This window comes from Esox lucius, chromosome 6 (assembly GCF_011004845.1).
Source record: "Esox lucius isolate fEsoLuc1 chromosome 6, fEsoLuc1.pri, whole genome shotgun sequence".
Lineage (NCBI taxonomy): Eukaryota > Metazoa > Chordata > Actinopteri > Esociformes > Esocidae > Esox > Esox lucius.
In genome coordinates, this window is record NC_047574.1 from 21,225,185 (window position 1) to 21,240,997 (window position 15,813).

The window sequence follows — 15,813 nt, forward strand, 5'->3', positions numbered from 1 at the left end:
AAATCTCAGCGCTGCTAATTGGGTTTTCCGTGCGGGACTTGCGTGTTCCGGGGATTAAACTGGTAATGGGGAGCAGAGATTCTACATGAACACAGGTTTCTGCATAATAATCCCATGGAATGATCCTATGGGGATTCACCTTTCAACTTCGCCGACGCTCCACCATTCAAACGGACCGCAGAGTTTTAAGATACAGATAAAATACAACTACCTGGTAAAATGGCCTATTTCTCTTCTTCATTTCTCTCTCTACGTATGTCTTTCTCTTCCACTCTGTCTGTCTCTCTCGCCCTCTTTCCCTCTCTCACTTCTTTCTGCCTCGTGCTCTCTTCTATCTCTCTGTTCTCATCTGCGTGTGGAGGATGTATAACAGGCTGGTGAAGGCCCATTGTCTGGAGATGTTTGTCTTAGCTGCTGTGTGGCGGTGCGCTCCACACGGCTGGGTGTTGGTGGTCCGTACAGGCCAAATCCTTGAAGCACTCTCCTCGCTGAACTTCCCTGCTCCGGCTGTGTCTAGGAACGAGTGCTGGTCGAACAGGCCTTTGTTTATGGTCAGTCAATTGGCTCAACACTGAGAGGCTGGGCCAGGACAAAGAGCTGTGTGTGTGTCCCTGTGTGTGTGTGTGTCTCAGCAGACTTAAAGTAACTGCATCCGATGGAGGAAAGAGATGGTAAATCTACCAATAATGTGTTAATTAACTATCATAATAACTACAGTTGTTAACATAAAAAACTAAATGTCACAGAATTTTTTATTACAGAATATTTGGACTAATAATGAATATTGCAGGCATCATGTCTTTGTGTCATTCAATTGCTGAGGCATGGCACACTTTTAATTATGTCATGTATTTGCGGAGTTGGTCAGGGGTGAAGGGACATTACACGGAAAGATTTGCAAGAGATCTTGAAAGACTAAGTCGCTGATAGAATTCCCAAATTCTATTAGAGGACGTTGTCCGTTCTTCCGGCCGTATTCCCTAATCCTGTTTCTGGGATGTTCCATTAGCTCAATTACCAGGATCTAACCCAGAGGTGGAATGTACACTGCAAAGCCAAGGACACATCACCTTCAGGGAGGGAGGAAAACTAAGGCAGGAAGGAGGTGTGCAGGAGAATGATAGGGAGGAGTACAAAGAGGAGAATGTAGGGAGGAGGGGAAAAAAGGAAAGTTTCGGGAGGAGAAAAGAGAGTAGGGTGGAAAAAAAGAGTAGGGAGCGAGGAGAGATGGAGAACAGGGACAACAACAATTCTTTGTTCAGCCTAGAGTTGAGTGATGCCAGCAAGGCTGTTGGTTCTGCTTGACAGGGTGTGTTAGGACTGTGTGTGTTAGGACAGTGTGTGTTAGGACTGTGTGTGTTAGGACTGTGTGTGTTAGGACAGTGTGTGTTAGGACTGTGTGTGTTAGGACAGTGTGTGTTAGGACTGTGTTTGTTAGGACAGTGTGTGTTAGGACTGTGTGTGTTAGGACAGTGTGTGTTAGGACAGTGTGTGTTAGGACTGTGTGTGTTAGGACAGTGTGTGTTAGGACTGTGTGTGTTAGGACAGTGTGTGTTAGGACTGTGTTTGTTAGGACAGTGTGTGTTAGGACAGTGTGTGTTAGGACTGGGTGTGTTAGGACAGTGTTTGTTAGGACAGTGTGTGTTAGGACAGTGTTTGTTAAGACAGTGTGTGTTAGGACAGTGTGTGTTAGGACAGTGTTTGTTAGGACAGTGTTTGTTAAGACAGTGTGTGTTAGGACAGTGTGTGTTAGGACAGTGTGTGTTTTAAGGGTTGGGCAGTTGGCGGTGCAGGTAGAGGTAATAAGATGGAAGATGAGTAATAGGAGACTACAAATGTCTGGGACTCAGGGCCCCTGGCTGTAAAGCTGGCGTCCATCTTTGTTTGCCAGTACCCCCCATCCAGACGGGGCGTGGAGATGTCCAGACCCCCCCCCCCTTTTATAAATTGCTTATTCTCAGTACTGATAGAACACGTATGTATGATGCTTTTCTGCCATACTGTATCTAGAACTGCTTGGCTACTGTGTTTGCTACCATGCTTCTGACAGGCTGTGCGCGTTTGTGTGTGAGTGTGTGTGGGTGGGTGTCTTCACAGCTTGGCACAGTGGAGTTATTTTTGCCCCAGTAAAGCGATCTGCACAGAGTGCTGTGTTTCCCTAGAGAGCCGCAGCAAGCAGGGGAAGTTACACACACACACACACACACACACACACACTGTCCTTCCATCCAGCCTCATGTTTCACTATCAAGCCACACTGACTGTGTGTGTGCACCACCTCAGTGTGTGTGTGCGTGTCAAGCTTTCTTATACATTTTCACGTCTAAGTACCTAGTTTCCTCAACTTAATGGGCTATACTGCTCAGTGTGTGTTTGGGCCGCAGAGAAAGATGAATAGTTTCCCATTGTGACATTGTCTTTGATAAAATGTACTTTTTTGACAACATTGCAGTATTGTTCTTTCACTATTTTGCTGTACTTGCACTAAAATATGTCAGTAACAATATGTTCTCTTCACTTGCATGTTATGACTAATCACATTATGCAATATGTATGTTTGATTAAATGTTCCAGTATTTGGAAGATCCAATCACCGTAAAATCACAACATCGAATTTTGTGTGTGTGTGTGTGTTGCTATGAAAGTAGGGACAGTTTAATATTTTGAAGCATGTGTGATGGGGAAACGTGTATATACAGTGGGTCAGCATGTGTTTGTGTGTGTGTGTGTGTGTGTGTGTGTGTGTTTGTTCATGTATAGAGTACCGGAATACACAGCAGGTAGTGTGTGTCTGGCTCAGTGTGTGGCAGCTCTCTCTATATCTCTCCCTCTCTCACTTCTCCATCTCTGTATCTCTGATAGCTCATGGCTGGTTACATAGCTCTGACATCCCCACTGTTAAAGTCAAGCAGCATGGAAAATTACTGCTCCCTCACTCTCTCTCTACCGTGTGGTCCATCTCCTGTCTCTCATCTCTTTCTCTCTCTCTCCTTTTTCTAAACCTAGCTCTCTCGTTTTGTCCCTCTGTCTGTCTATGTCCCTCTCCAATTGTGTCTCTCTCAATCTTTTCCTGAGCTCTGGGCGGTCAATAGAGTTCTTTAATGAACTAAGAGACGGCTAAATTAAAGACAAGCTGTTTTATGTTCTGGGTAGCGTGTATTTCAGACATTTCCAATCACTGAAACTTTCTCCAAGGATTTTGCACATCCATAAAAGGTATGTGAGGAGAATTAAAATGACGGAGAAAAAAAAAATGAAAACGCAAATAATGCCCTCAGCAGGTGGCCACAATTAACAGACATTTCAGCTGATTCTAATTATCCATAATTTACTAGCTAATGCTAGTCTGTAGGTGGGGAAAGATAAGTGTGTGTGTGTGTGTGTGTGTGTGCGTGTATGTGTTTGTGTGAAATCTCCCAGTGCTCAGACAGTGAGCCAGACTCAGACAGAACTGAGCACAAAGGGGTCTGAGTGACCGGGGGAGGGTACACCATGGAGGGCAGAGATCCAGAGACACTCCCCTGTTTGGATCTTAACAGGATTATCCCACCCAACCGTCGCCTCTCACGCCTTTCACTCACCCCCTCCTGGCTTCTCACACTCACACACACACACACCCACACACACACACACACACACACACACACACACACACACACACACACACACACACACACACACACACACACAGAGAACAGAGACGTCTTACTCACACACTCTTCTGTATATCCACTATGAAGCGGAGAGGACAAGGTTATTTGTGATTTAGACACCCACACTTTAACTGATGGCTGTTTTTGGTGACATGCTGACCCTTTGTTTTTTGGGTAAATTGCAGTTGCGGAGGGAAAAGCGGTGAGGTAAACCGTAAATCCCTGTTAGTGTTGTTGCTAATTCTCCAGGTTCAAACTGACAGCCATTTAGCAGCGGTACAGAGGATTTAGTGACTGGCCCCTGTCTGTTTATCAGGGAGTTTTACATGCTATAGAGCACTTCATCACAAAATTGCTGTTTACCTGGAAATGAATCCTCCATAATTATTGCCAAACTGTGTCTAAGGCCTTTGACATTGTGTTTATTTATCTGTTTGTCTGGCTGGATTGCAAGGCAACATTTGTCGGCTTATCATTCTGAGAATGAAACTTGTAGATCCCTTTACTTTATCTAAATGGCTCATTCGCAAATAAGGAAGTTGTGTCATGTATATGTTCCAGTTTTTGGGGAAATCATACGACTGCGCCTGTTACAGCCTGATTCCTCTGGCTCACCAGGGGCTGTTTTAAGTCTTATCTTAGGCTCCTTGGAAGCTCACTGAAGTCCTCATCTCCGGCTGGATTGTGTCTGAGTCTCCAGTGTTGTCTGGGAGTTGTACGGTAATTAACGGGAGGTTGAACCAACCTGTGGACAGTCCCAAGGAGTACGGCCTGAATGACACAGTTACAGGTGGACCCAGAGACCGCGGCGTAGGTTGCTCAATGACGACTGCAGTGTGCTTCACCAGACCTATCTATGTATGTCACGTTTCAGAAGTTTCCTGTCAGGATTACATTTGTCTCCCTCTCTCTCTCTGTGTGTGTGTGTCCCCGTGTGTGTGTCTTGGTTGGTGTATGAGTGCTTTCGTGCCGTGCGGTAGACGACGCGTATTTAGGCCAGTAGAGCAGTGAAGCGGCAGTCGTTATTAAATGAAATAATCAGGGCTGTGTTTTTCCGTCGTGCGTGTGACCGCCCATGAGTCTGCGTCCACATAACGGGTTTCGCGCTGAAAGGCTTTCAGCGAGGCCCGTTTATTATCTAATCTTGTAAATGAGCTGATGGAGGAGCTGGCTGGGTTTAATGAGATTACACATGCATTGTGAAGCAGACCACAGGTCATTGTCGGAGAGCCATTCAAAGTCAATTATTGTTTTAAATGTTCCTTTGCTGTCACATGCAGCGGAATACTTCAGTGGGCAGGAATTAAGAGGGCGGTTCTAATAATGCGCCACGATATACTTTCATTTCGGCGTTTGTGTGTGTGCGAGCATGATCTGCCATTCACTGGGGATTTAAACCAGCGAACGGGTCTCTGGGATTTCTGCCTTAACTAACAGAACACATGTAGGGGCATGATTTCATCCTCCTGAGCACTGTTCCGCGATCTGCTATGAGTAATCTACTTGTTTTTACTATCACTCCTGTGCTGCTCTCTGCTAGGATTACTGCCCTCGTACTGTTGTACAGTACTCGTACTGTTCAATGACAATCAAGTTGAACCTAATTAGGACCTGATATGAGTACTGCATTAGTATCTGATGAGTACTGCGTTAGTATCTGGTATGAGTTCTGCGTTAGTATCTGGTATGAGTTCTGCGTTAGTATCTGGTATGAGTTCTGCGTTAGTATCTGGTATGAGTTCTGCGTTAGTATCTGGTATGAGTTCTGCGTTAGTATCTGGTATGAGTTCTGCGTTAGTATCTGGTATGAGTTCTGCGTTAGTATCTGGTATGAGTTCTGCGTTAGTATCTGGTATGAGTTCTGCGTTAGTATCTGGTATGAGTTCTGCGTTAGTATCTGGTATGAGTTCTGCGTTAGTATCTGGTATGAGTTCTGCGTTAGTATCTGGTATGAGTTCTGCGTTAGTATCTGGTATGAGTTCTGCGTTAGAATCTGGTATGAGTTCTGCGTTAGTATCTGGTATGAGTTCTGCGTTAGTATCTGGTATGAGTTCTGCGTTAGTATCTGGTATGAGTTCTGCGTTAGTATCTGGTATGAGTTCTGCGTTAGTATCTGGTATGAGTTCTGCGTTAGTATCTGGTATGAGTTCTGCGTTAGTATCTGGTATGAGTTCTGCGTTAGTATCTGGTATGAGTTCTGCGTTAGTATCTGGTATGAGTTCTGCGTTAGTATCTGGTATGCTCTGTGTTGCTGTTTTTCTCTTCTTGTACATCTCTTACATCAATGGGAGTGTGTTCCCTGTAGGGACAGCAGTCATTGTTTGTTTTGTAGCAAGCTGAGAGGCAGCTCAGAGTCTGCAGGGATACCGGTGTCCCAAAGCAGGCTAGAGGAAGCTGTGATATACGCACACTCACACACATGCACTCACACACATGCACTCTCCTAGCGTGTCAGGAGTTCTGTCACTACTGCTGATCATGTGGGGCTTAAATAAGGTTTGTTTTCTGCTCCTCTCTTTAAGTCGTGTCTTTGTCAAAAGCATGCTGCCTGGTAATTACACGAGCCTGACTTTCTTAAACTATTTGGATATTTAGTCATTATCCATAAGACAGTCAGCACACACTTGAAATGCAGCACTGAGCTCAACAACCGCGAGCCAACTGTCAATAATTCAAAAGTCATAATTGAAACAGCATGAATCAAATTTCATGATTCGAATGTCGTGATTCGAACGACATGATTCCAACATCATGATTGAAACGTGAAGAGTCTTGTTTTCAAAGGGACTGTAACGTTGTGTCCCCTGTGTCCCCTGCAGGTAAAGAGGAGCCCACTACCTACACCTGCACCACCTGTAAACAGGCCTACGGGAGCGCCTGGTTCCTGCTCCAGCATGCCCAGAATACCCACGGCTTCCGCATCTACCTGGAGAACGAGCACGGTCATGGCAGCCCCCTCACCCCCCGAATGGGCAGACCGTCCTCCATGAGCGGAGGCGCGGACTGCCCCTCGCAGCCCCCCCTCCACGGCCTCCACTTGCCCGAGGCCAGCCCCTTCAGCCTCCTCCGCATGCCCGGATCAGGCTCGGGGGGCCGGGAAGGAGGGGGCGGGAGCCAACGTTTCCCCCTGACGCCCCCGCTTTTCAGCCCTCCTCCGCGCCACCACCTGGACACGCACCACCTGAGCCCGGAGGAGTTGGCGCTGGCAGCCCACCACCCGAGTGCCTTCGACAGGGTGCTGCGCCTCAACCCCCCTATCCCCCTGGACCCCGCACCGGCCATGGACTTCTCTCGCCGGCTGAGGGAGCTGGCGGGCAACACCTCAGGGTCCACCCCTCCCCACTCGCCGAACCGGCCCAGCCCTATGCAACGGCTGCTCCAACCGTTCCAGCCCGGCGGAGGGGGGGGGGGAGGGGGCAAGCCTCCCTACCTGTCCACCCCACCTCCCATGCCGCCGTCCATGCAGTCCCCCTCGGGTTCCCAGACCACCCCCACCACCCCGCTGCCCTCGTCGGGCCCCCAGCCCTCCACTCCCCTGAAGTCCAAGTCGTGTGAGTTCTGCGGCAAGAACTTCAAGTTCCAGAGTAATCTGATTGTGCACCGGCGAAGCCACACGGGCGAGAAGCCCTACAAGTGCCACCTCTGCGACCACGCCTGCACGCAGGCCAGCAAGCTCAAACGCCACATGAAGACACACATGCACAAGTCGGGCTCGCCCAACAACGGGAAGTCCGAAGACGGGCTCTCGGCGGCCTCCTCGCCCGAGCCTGGAACCAGCGAGCGGATGGGCAGCGCGAGCAACGCCCTCAAGTCGGTGGTGGCCAAGCTTAAGAGCGAGAATAACCGCTTGCGATTGGAGAATGGGGAAGAGGAGGAGGAAGAGGAGGAGGAGGAAGAGGAGGAGGAGGAAGAAGAAGAGGAGGGGGAAGAGGAGGAAGAGGAGGTGGAGGAAGAGGAGAACGCGGACGGAGCCCGGAGGAACAACAACAGCTTCCACTTCAGCCTGAGTCTGGAGGCGGCTCGTCACCACGAGAACAACGGCAGCATGGGAGCCGGGGGTCGCCTGGTGGGGGGAGAGGAGGGCTCCATCCCCCGCTCGTTGCCCGACGTGATGCAGGGCATGGGGCTGGCGGCCAGCATGCAGCACTTCAGCGAAGCCTTTCACGTGCACAAGCGCAACGTCCTCGGCCAGGAGAACCACACGCACCTACGGCACCACCGCGACCCCCCGCACCGCCAGCTGTGTGACGAGGACTCAGCCCTCGAGTCGGACCGGGGCGAGGAGGGCTGTGTTTCCGCCGTGGCCGTCAACGGCCGCGGCTCGTCCCCAAGCGAGGCCGCCTCGGTGGGCCTCTCCAAGAAGCTGCTGGTAGGCAACCCCAGCCCGCTCAGCCCCTTCTCTAAACGCATTAAGCTGGAGAAGGAGTTTGACCTGCCCACCCCCACCATCCCCAACACAGAGAACGTCTACTCCCAGTGGCTGGCGGGCTACGCCGCCTCCCGACAACTCAAGGACCCCTTTCTGAACTTTGGAGGGGACTCCCGACAATCGCCCTTCGCCTCCTCGCCCTCCGAGCACTCATCGGAGAACGGCAGCCTTCGCTTCTCCACTCCTCCTGGGGAGTTGGACGGGGGCGTGTCGGGCCGCAGTGGGACAGGGAGTGGGGGGAGCACGCCCCACTTAGGGGCTCCGTTGACCCGGCCGGGCTCCAAGGACAGCAGCCGGCGCAGCGACACCTGCGAGTACTGCGGCAAGGTGTTCAAGAACTGCAGCAACCTGACGGTGCACCGGCGCAGCCACACGGGCGAGCGGCCCTACAAGTGCGAGCTGTGCAACTACGCCTGCGCCCAGAGCTCCAAGCTCACACGCCACATGAAGACACACGGGCAGATCGGCAAGGACGTGTACAAGTGCGAGATCTGCCAGATGCCCTTCAGCGTGTACAGCACCCTGGAGAAACACATGAAAAAATGGCACAGTGACCGCCCTTTGAGTGCCGAAATTAAGTCGGAGTAGCGGAGAGGGTGGGGCTTTGCCTGTCATCAGCCCTCCCCGCCCCCACGACCTCCCCCCCGCCCCCTGTAGATTTAACCCCTCTTCTTTCACCGGTCTGGTGGAATCTAAGACAATGTGCTCTGCACCAGCACAACCAGTTTCCATTACCCGTTGAATGCATGATCTGTATAGGGGCAATACTATTGCATTGACGCAAAACTTCGAGCCTTTCTCTTGTGCAATAATTTACATGTCGTGTACTTATTTTGTTTCATTTTTTTTTTTTTTTCTCATTTTTGATAATTAGACGGCATGCATGGTATGTTTTGGCTAATTTAAAAAAAAACAAAAAAAAGTCATTGTCCCCGGGTTGGTTAGTTGTTGAGTAAAATGTGTTGCTGTTTTCTTGTTCTGTTTTTTTATTTTCAAAAAAAAAAAGAAAAGACAAGGAACGGCCATGCTGCATACATTCTGTGACACATATCATGTAGAGTTTTTGTGTTGTAACACGGAGGACGAACCCGTCTGCAGCTTAACCCCACTCTGGACGACCTGGGAATATCGCACTTAACCTTCGTCTTTCTAAAAGATGTTCTGTCCCCATGGGGTTAAAAAAATTATCTAGGAATTTGCTTGATTATAAAACGCAAAGCAGTGACAGCCTTTGGATTTCTTCAAAAAAAGACAAGGATGCGTTAAGATTTCAATTTGTACTATCATTGGGTAAAACAAAAAAAAGAGTGCCTTTGAAACTGCATCGGTTAATAATCTTCCTATCTGCTATGAGCTTGGGGCGACGGCTGGCTAATCCACCCAGAGTAAAGGTTCTTGCATCAAGTACCTGTCTGCTAAAGTCAACTGTGACTTATACGATTAACTGATAATAATTATACAGAAACTTTGGAGAATTCTGGTTAATCATACTTTATCTACCTATGACATGTGTTATAGTATCTTTAAATTGTGAGGTTTTAAGCAGGCATGATACAGGCAGTATTGTGTAGAACTGAACTTGTTTGTGTGTTTTATTTCCCGTGCGGAAGTACTAAAACACAAAGGTACTCTGTAATGTACAATCCTGAATTTGTGGGACTTTTCTAATGTTGTGAAGACTTGAGCGTTGTGGTGTATTTGCAGTAGCACAAACCTCTGATGCTGCTTGTGTGCTCGTGGGGCGGGAAGTATCTAAGCTCCCGGCACACCAGACGATACGAGGGCATTCGAAAGAATACAGGCTTGTCAGAACAGTTACGTGGAATTAGAAGCTAACAGAATGCAGTACTTTGGGGGCAATTGTTATTATTTACGATTCATTAAAACACTCTATCCATCAATGATGATCAACTATGAATTGCCTAAACTTGAAAGAAAGGACATTTTTTTCATATTTTTTATTTTCTTTCCTTTTTTTGGAAAAGGCAGTTGTACTCATGCCAGGGCTTTAAAAAGAGTCAAAAGAATCAGACGCTGATGATATACAGGGCAGATTTACCTTTTTTCCCCTTATTTCTATTGTACTGTTTTCCATTTGTGTTAACGTGAAGGGGGTGTGTTTTTCCTCATTGAGTTGCAGACATCCGCCCCAGTCCATGGTGAGACAGCACTTGTCACTCTGCCTCAGAGTCTCTACAGATACTCTAACATTGTCCAGCGTTGATACAACGTAGGTACAGAGGTCAAGTCTAACGTTGACACAACGTAGGTACAGAGGTCTAGTCTCACGTTAAACTGACGTTTATAGGACAAAAAAGTGCACTGTTCAGTTTTCCCAGTTTACAGGTTTACGCTAAAGGGAAAACTGCCAAAAATGCTGACTGATGGCTAGGGTTCCATTGTTTTACATAGTGACCAATACAGAATCTGTTACCAGCCACTCCACCCAGACTCACACCCCCACTCCTTGAAATTCATCCTTCATCCCTGACCTTTGTTGTTCAGCCCCAAGAAACCCCAGTGACACACTCAGTGCCCCCACCCCCTCCCCCCCGCTAGATGATAAACTTGCTGCTCACTCTGCAAGACTTTCTTTTGTATAAATATTACTTTTTTTTTTTTTTTTTATAATAACACTTCATTATCTTTAGGGGAAGCTGTATTTAAGTTGGTTGTTGTTACTCTTTTCCTCTTCGTCTTGTGATGTTCAAGACCCGATCACAGTATATATAAAATGGAAAAAAAATCTGTGAGTTTTTTTTTTTTTTTTTGCCTTGGCTCTTCGCGGCTCTTCAGGTTGAATACAATTTGCATTGGGGAAAGGTTAAAGATTATATATGAATATATAATAGAGATCTTAAATATAGGAAAATGCACACTCATGTCAATTCCTATGGTTAAACACATTTATGGTCTACTTTTTTCTGTATTTCTAGAATGGTATTTGATTCAGTGTTCACCTAGAGTAGCACTATAGTATTTATATTGAGGCTCGTATTTTGAACTGTTGCTTGTTCTCTCTCAAGGTATTTACGTACCTTTTTTGGTAGTGGAAAAAAAAAACAAGCTGCCACAGTATATTTTTTTAATTTGGCAGGATAATATAGTGCAAATTATTTGTATGTTTAAAGAAATAAAAGAAAACCCAATAAAAAGAACGTACGTATGTGACATTGGGCGCAGTGGGCCATAAGATGGCTGCCGCGCTGTTTCCTGCTCACACAGGTGGTTGTACATATCTTCTTTGGTTTGTTTTAGACCTCCTCCCTCTGCTGCCATTCTGTATGCAGTAATGCAAGCTGACGTCGGGCTGTTCTGTGTGCTTCTGTCTTTCCCACCTGACTACATTCCAACATCTTAAGAATGAAAAAAAAAATTACTTCATATGCAGTACATCGATAAAAAAACACTTCAAAATAAATGAATTTTTAAAAGAATCAATGTTTTGCAGGTTTTTTTTTTTCATTGCCAAATACTAAATGGTGCTTTATATTTAGATTGGGTATACTTTCATATGCAAAGCATATTTAAAAATCAAAACGAAATGGAAACGCGGAGAAGCCTGCTTGAGTTTGAGACTTTTTTGTAAATGGCAATGCGGAATATTTTGTTATCAGCCTTTTCTATTCTTGTTCTGAGAGCTGTTTGTTGTAACTTGAACTTTATCTTTTACTATGGGAGTTACTATTTATTATTACCTAAATGCTCTGTTCAAAACAGACATGGAATGGATCGTTTTTTTTGTTTTCTTTTTATATTTGGTTCTAATATTATTTCTTTATTTTTTAAAGAGTGGCCGAAGGTCATTGGACAAAGTTAGTTCTTACATTGTATTTGTTTCTGGTCTCTGTTGAGTCGTATTGGGGAAACCACTGTCTGTCTTTTCTGGCAGTTGTCTGCATTATCCTCCTCACACACCCATTTTGTCCCTTTATTGAAAAAAAACAATTAATAAAAAAAAAACGAAAGTATAAACTTGTTGTTTTTGTGTCTTGTGGTTGGATATGTGGAGCAGGTCAAGCGTGTGGATGACATAGAAACGTGAGCTGCTGGGAGTCGGCCTCTGTGGGCCTGTGCCTGTGTCATAATTGCGTGTGAGCTGTATGCGCTGTATGTGTCTCTGGGTGTTGTGCTGTGTGTGTGTGTGTGTGTGTCTGTTGGTATGTTTGGTGCGGGTGGGACAAGCTCTTACCGGGTCGCGTAACATATGCTGTGTCATCTTACCTGTTGGGCGGGGATAGCCCAGACAATCGTATTTTGGAAGTAAATTGTTTCCAAGGCAACGCAGCTTTTGTGTTGTGGCTGCGGACGCATTGCAGACTGTCTCTGAGCACACAGGGCAGAGGTCACCTACATGTCATGTACGTGTCACGTGTCACCTAGGTGACACACGCATGTCACATGCAGTACATCATGTCACCTACACGTCATGTACCGGCTCTGTTTGGTTGAGTGCTGACAATAACATGTGTACACGGTTTCATGTCAGGATCCAGAGGAGACAATCATTTATGGACGTTGATTGGGAACCCCAGATGCTGGTTATCATGTCATGATATCTGACAGATGTTATACCCAATAGCCCAATGTTTACCTCAATATCCTTACCACACATGTTTACTGAAACACTATAAACACTATATACATCTGTCAAATCCCACCCACTACACCCACTTTTAACCGTTTCAACTCCATCATTAGAAGAGAGACAGTGGTTTTGGTGTATAACACACTTCCACCAAAATGAAAAGTCTGCATGTGTTCTGCTCATAATGAACAACATGTTTTATGTTAGCATGCAAGTGAGACATGAGCAGCACAGCTTTACAACACTTCCTCCTTTTTCAGTTAGCCTTTTCTTCCTCCAACCTCTGGAGCCATAGCAGCAGCAGTCGCCCTCTTTTCTCCTTGTTAAACAATGCAACTGGCCTCCGGCAGAGCCGGCCAGGCAGGAAAATAAAACAAATCAGTGCCATTGTTTCTCTTTCTATCTTTGATAAATTCATTGTGTTATAAACTCACGAAGCATTCAGGCCTATGCAGCTTTACTGGGGCTCCCGAAAATGGTTTATGTGAAAAGCATAATGCATTTGTCACTGTTATAAAATCTATACAAGCATGACCCACAGTCCCTATAAACTCCATGGATTTTTTTCCCCCGCCAGTGTTTTACAGTTGAAGATTCTCCAAAGACTTAAGAAAGCGTGTTTTCACAGGCTGTGGTTTTGTTATTTGGCCTGAGAATGTTACTGAATGGAATGTGGTCAAAGTATTTGTGTGTGTCTGTACTGTGTGTGTGTTTATGTGTGTTTGTGTGTGTGCATTCAGGCCTGTGGCTATATTAGAGTGCTTGGCTTCTTTAAATGTGTACAGAAACCTACATGCTTATCCTCCACGTATACATGAGCCTGTCTGCTGTGGTAAGGTGGTTATGAACACAAAATAAACGCTACTTAACAGCCACTCATTGACCATTACTTTACACGGCCACTCAGTAATGCACATACCGCCAAGCATAAAGTTGCCTCTTATGGCTGACCAAATGTCAGTTAAATGCTTTCCTGGGTTCCTGGTAAATCCCTGAATTGGAAAAGGCTAAGCAGATCCTAGATCAGTGCTTCACTGAATGATAGCCACCATTGTTCTGAATGGTCCCACGGTTTCTGATTTGGATACTGCCTCATGATTATTGAACATAACAACCATTTATAAACCATTCGCTAACCATTTAATGAACAGATGCAGTCAAACACAGCCATGCTACATGGAAGCAAACGTGTTCATCTTTAGAACAGGAATGGGATAGAAACGGTGTCCATTCAATAAGTACCGAATGTTGTTTGGCCCGTTTAATAGCCGGTACCTTGGGCTTGCGTTCATTGCTGTGACCGTGATCCATCAGGCCACGGAGGGAGGTTCAAAGTTCCTCTCCTTATCAGTGTCCCCTGGCCTTGACTGGGCATCCCAGTGTGACATCCCTCCTCACTCTCCCTCTGTTTTTGTCCATGAATGGCGTGACTGAGTTCATTGTTGGCGTTGTCCAACCTTGGCCGAGCTGTTTGCTGAGCACAGGGAGGTTAAAGTCTATAGATAGCTAAGGAGCGCAGGAATGCAAGGTGTGGACAGCACAGATAAAGGTTGACACTAGGCAGCTGTGGGGATTTGGATGGGGGGCAGGGGGTTAGAGGGTCCCCTCCTGCCCCGGTTTAGACTTTATAGGTCAGATTGTGCGGACAGTGGGGTTATTCCCTGCATCCCTCCCTCCTTGTCTCAATGTTTCAAGTTTAAATTCATGGTCAGAGAGGGGGAGGGAATGGGGATCAGAATGTAGGCAGAGATGAGAATTCAGGTTAACAAAACTGCCAGTCAAACAGACCAAACAGACAGTAGTGGTCAAAATCCTCACGCACTAACTAATGGTTGGATCCTAACACGGCTGTTCTCTCATCTGTGACCTCAGGGAGAGGCCTCACTTTCAGGCCTGGACACTGGGAAATGCCCTACCTGGAGCTGGAAACAAGACTCGGGACTACTCACTGTCACTGTCGGTGTGTTTGAGGGTGGGTGCATGTCCGTTCGTGTCATTAAACCTGTCTGCATGTTGCTGGGAATTACCACTACTCACAGTTCATGTGTGTGTCCAGCTTTGTGTCTGTATATGTGTATGCTCAGTTTGATGTGTGTGCGTTTGCGTGTGTGTTCCAGAGATTGACGGAGGGTGGAGGGGGTCAGGCCTGTTACCAAGAGCCGTCTGTGTTATGTCTATGCGTCTGTGTGTGTGAATGGAGGGGGAGGGGTGTCTGATTTTAGGGAAAGGATCAGCGGGCACCAACCCTGGCCTCTGGTGCTCCAGTCGTTCAACGTTCTGGGTGTAATCTGGTCATCCACGTGAAACTGTATCCCCGGCTCCATGTATCCATCTTGGATCTTCGTATAGAGGAACTATGTGCGCTTGATCACCCAGAAATACACACACATACATACAGCTCACTTTTTTCTGCTTTAGTATGTGAGATTCTGTGTAACACAAGGACCAAAGAAGTGTAAATGCAAGTCAAGCCGTCCATTTTGAGGCAGTCAAACACAATACCATTTTGAAGTGACTAAATGTACATTAAGATGAAGAAAGAACACTCTGGTGAGGTCAACAATAGCAACATTTGAGTAAAAACAGCCTTTAAATACGCAGCAGTGGAATTTGTCTACAGTGCAGGATTGGCAGAGCATCACCAGGGAAAACACCCAGCGTCAAATTATATCAATGAGTCACAGACATCAGGCCATCTTAGAATGCAAAGGATATGCGACCAAATACTTTTGCTTTATTGGACAAAATGTAAATCTGTCTAAATACTTTTGAACTGACCGTACGTACTACACAGATCATACATATTGCGCGTATATTGATATTGTACATACAGTAAAGAATGGCTGAGGTAGCAGTGTGGTCTGTCCGTAACCATAGTGACAGGTGATAATGACTCGGGTCTGAGAGTGGAGGAAAGGAAAGGAGTCAATTCGAGAGGAGTTGGAATGTTCCCTCTTGCCCTCTACCCTTGGGCGCGTTGTGTTTTCAACGGACACTAACACACACACACACACACACCACATGAACACACACACACGCGCACACACTTCTCTCACTGTTTCCCAGAAGAGCGTTTCTATGGCACACGCCCTTGTGGCCCTGAGCCTTGGCTGGTCACATGCTTGACCTGTTCTACTGGCCCG

The 15,813-nt window shown here is 46.5% G+C and overlaps 1 protein-coding gene across 5 annotated transcripts in view; it reads left to right on the forward strand.

Annotated features, from left to right (window-relative positions):
- The window catches only part of bcl11aa (BAF chromatin remodeling complex subunit BCL11A a), a 48,260-nt gene extending 37,044 nt beyond the window's left edge, over positions 1-11,216 (forward strand). For 4 of the 5 annotated variants that reach the window (XM_010870099.4, XM_029120472.1, XM_020047622.2 and 1 more), the window contains one exon: positions 6,473-11,216. In XM_010870099.4, the coding sequence (XP_010868401.1) occupies positions 6,473-8,670 (2,198 nt within the window). In that variant the 3' untranslated portion in view covers positions 8,671-11,216. Of the gene's footprint in view, positions 1-5,137; positions 5,148-6,472 lie in introns of those variants that run through there. The other variant, XM_010870101.2, reaches the window with a different exon arrangement.
- The last annotated feature ends 4,597 nt before the right edge of the window (positions 11,217-15,813 follow it).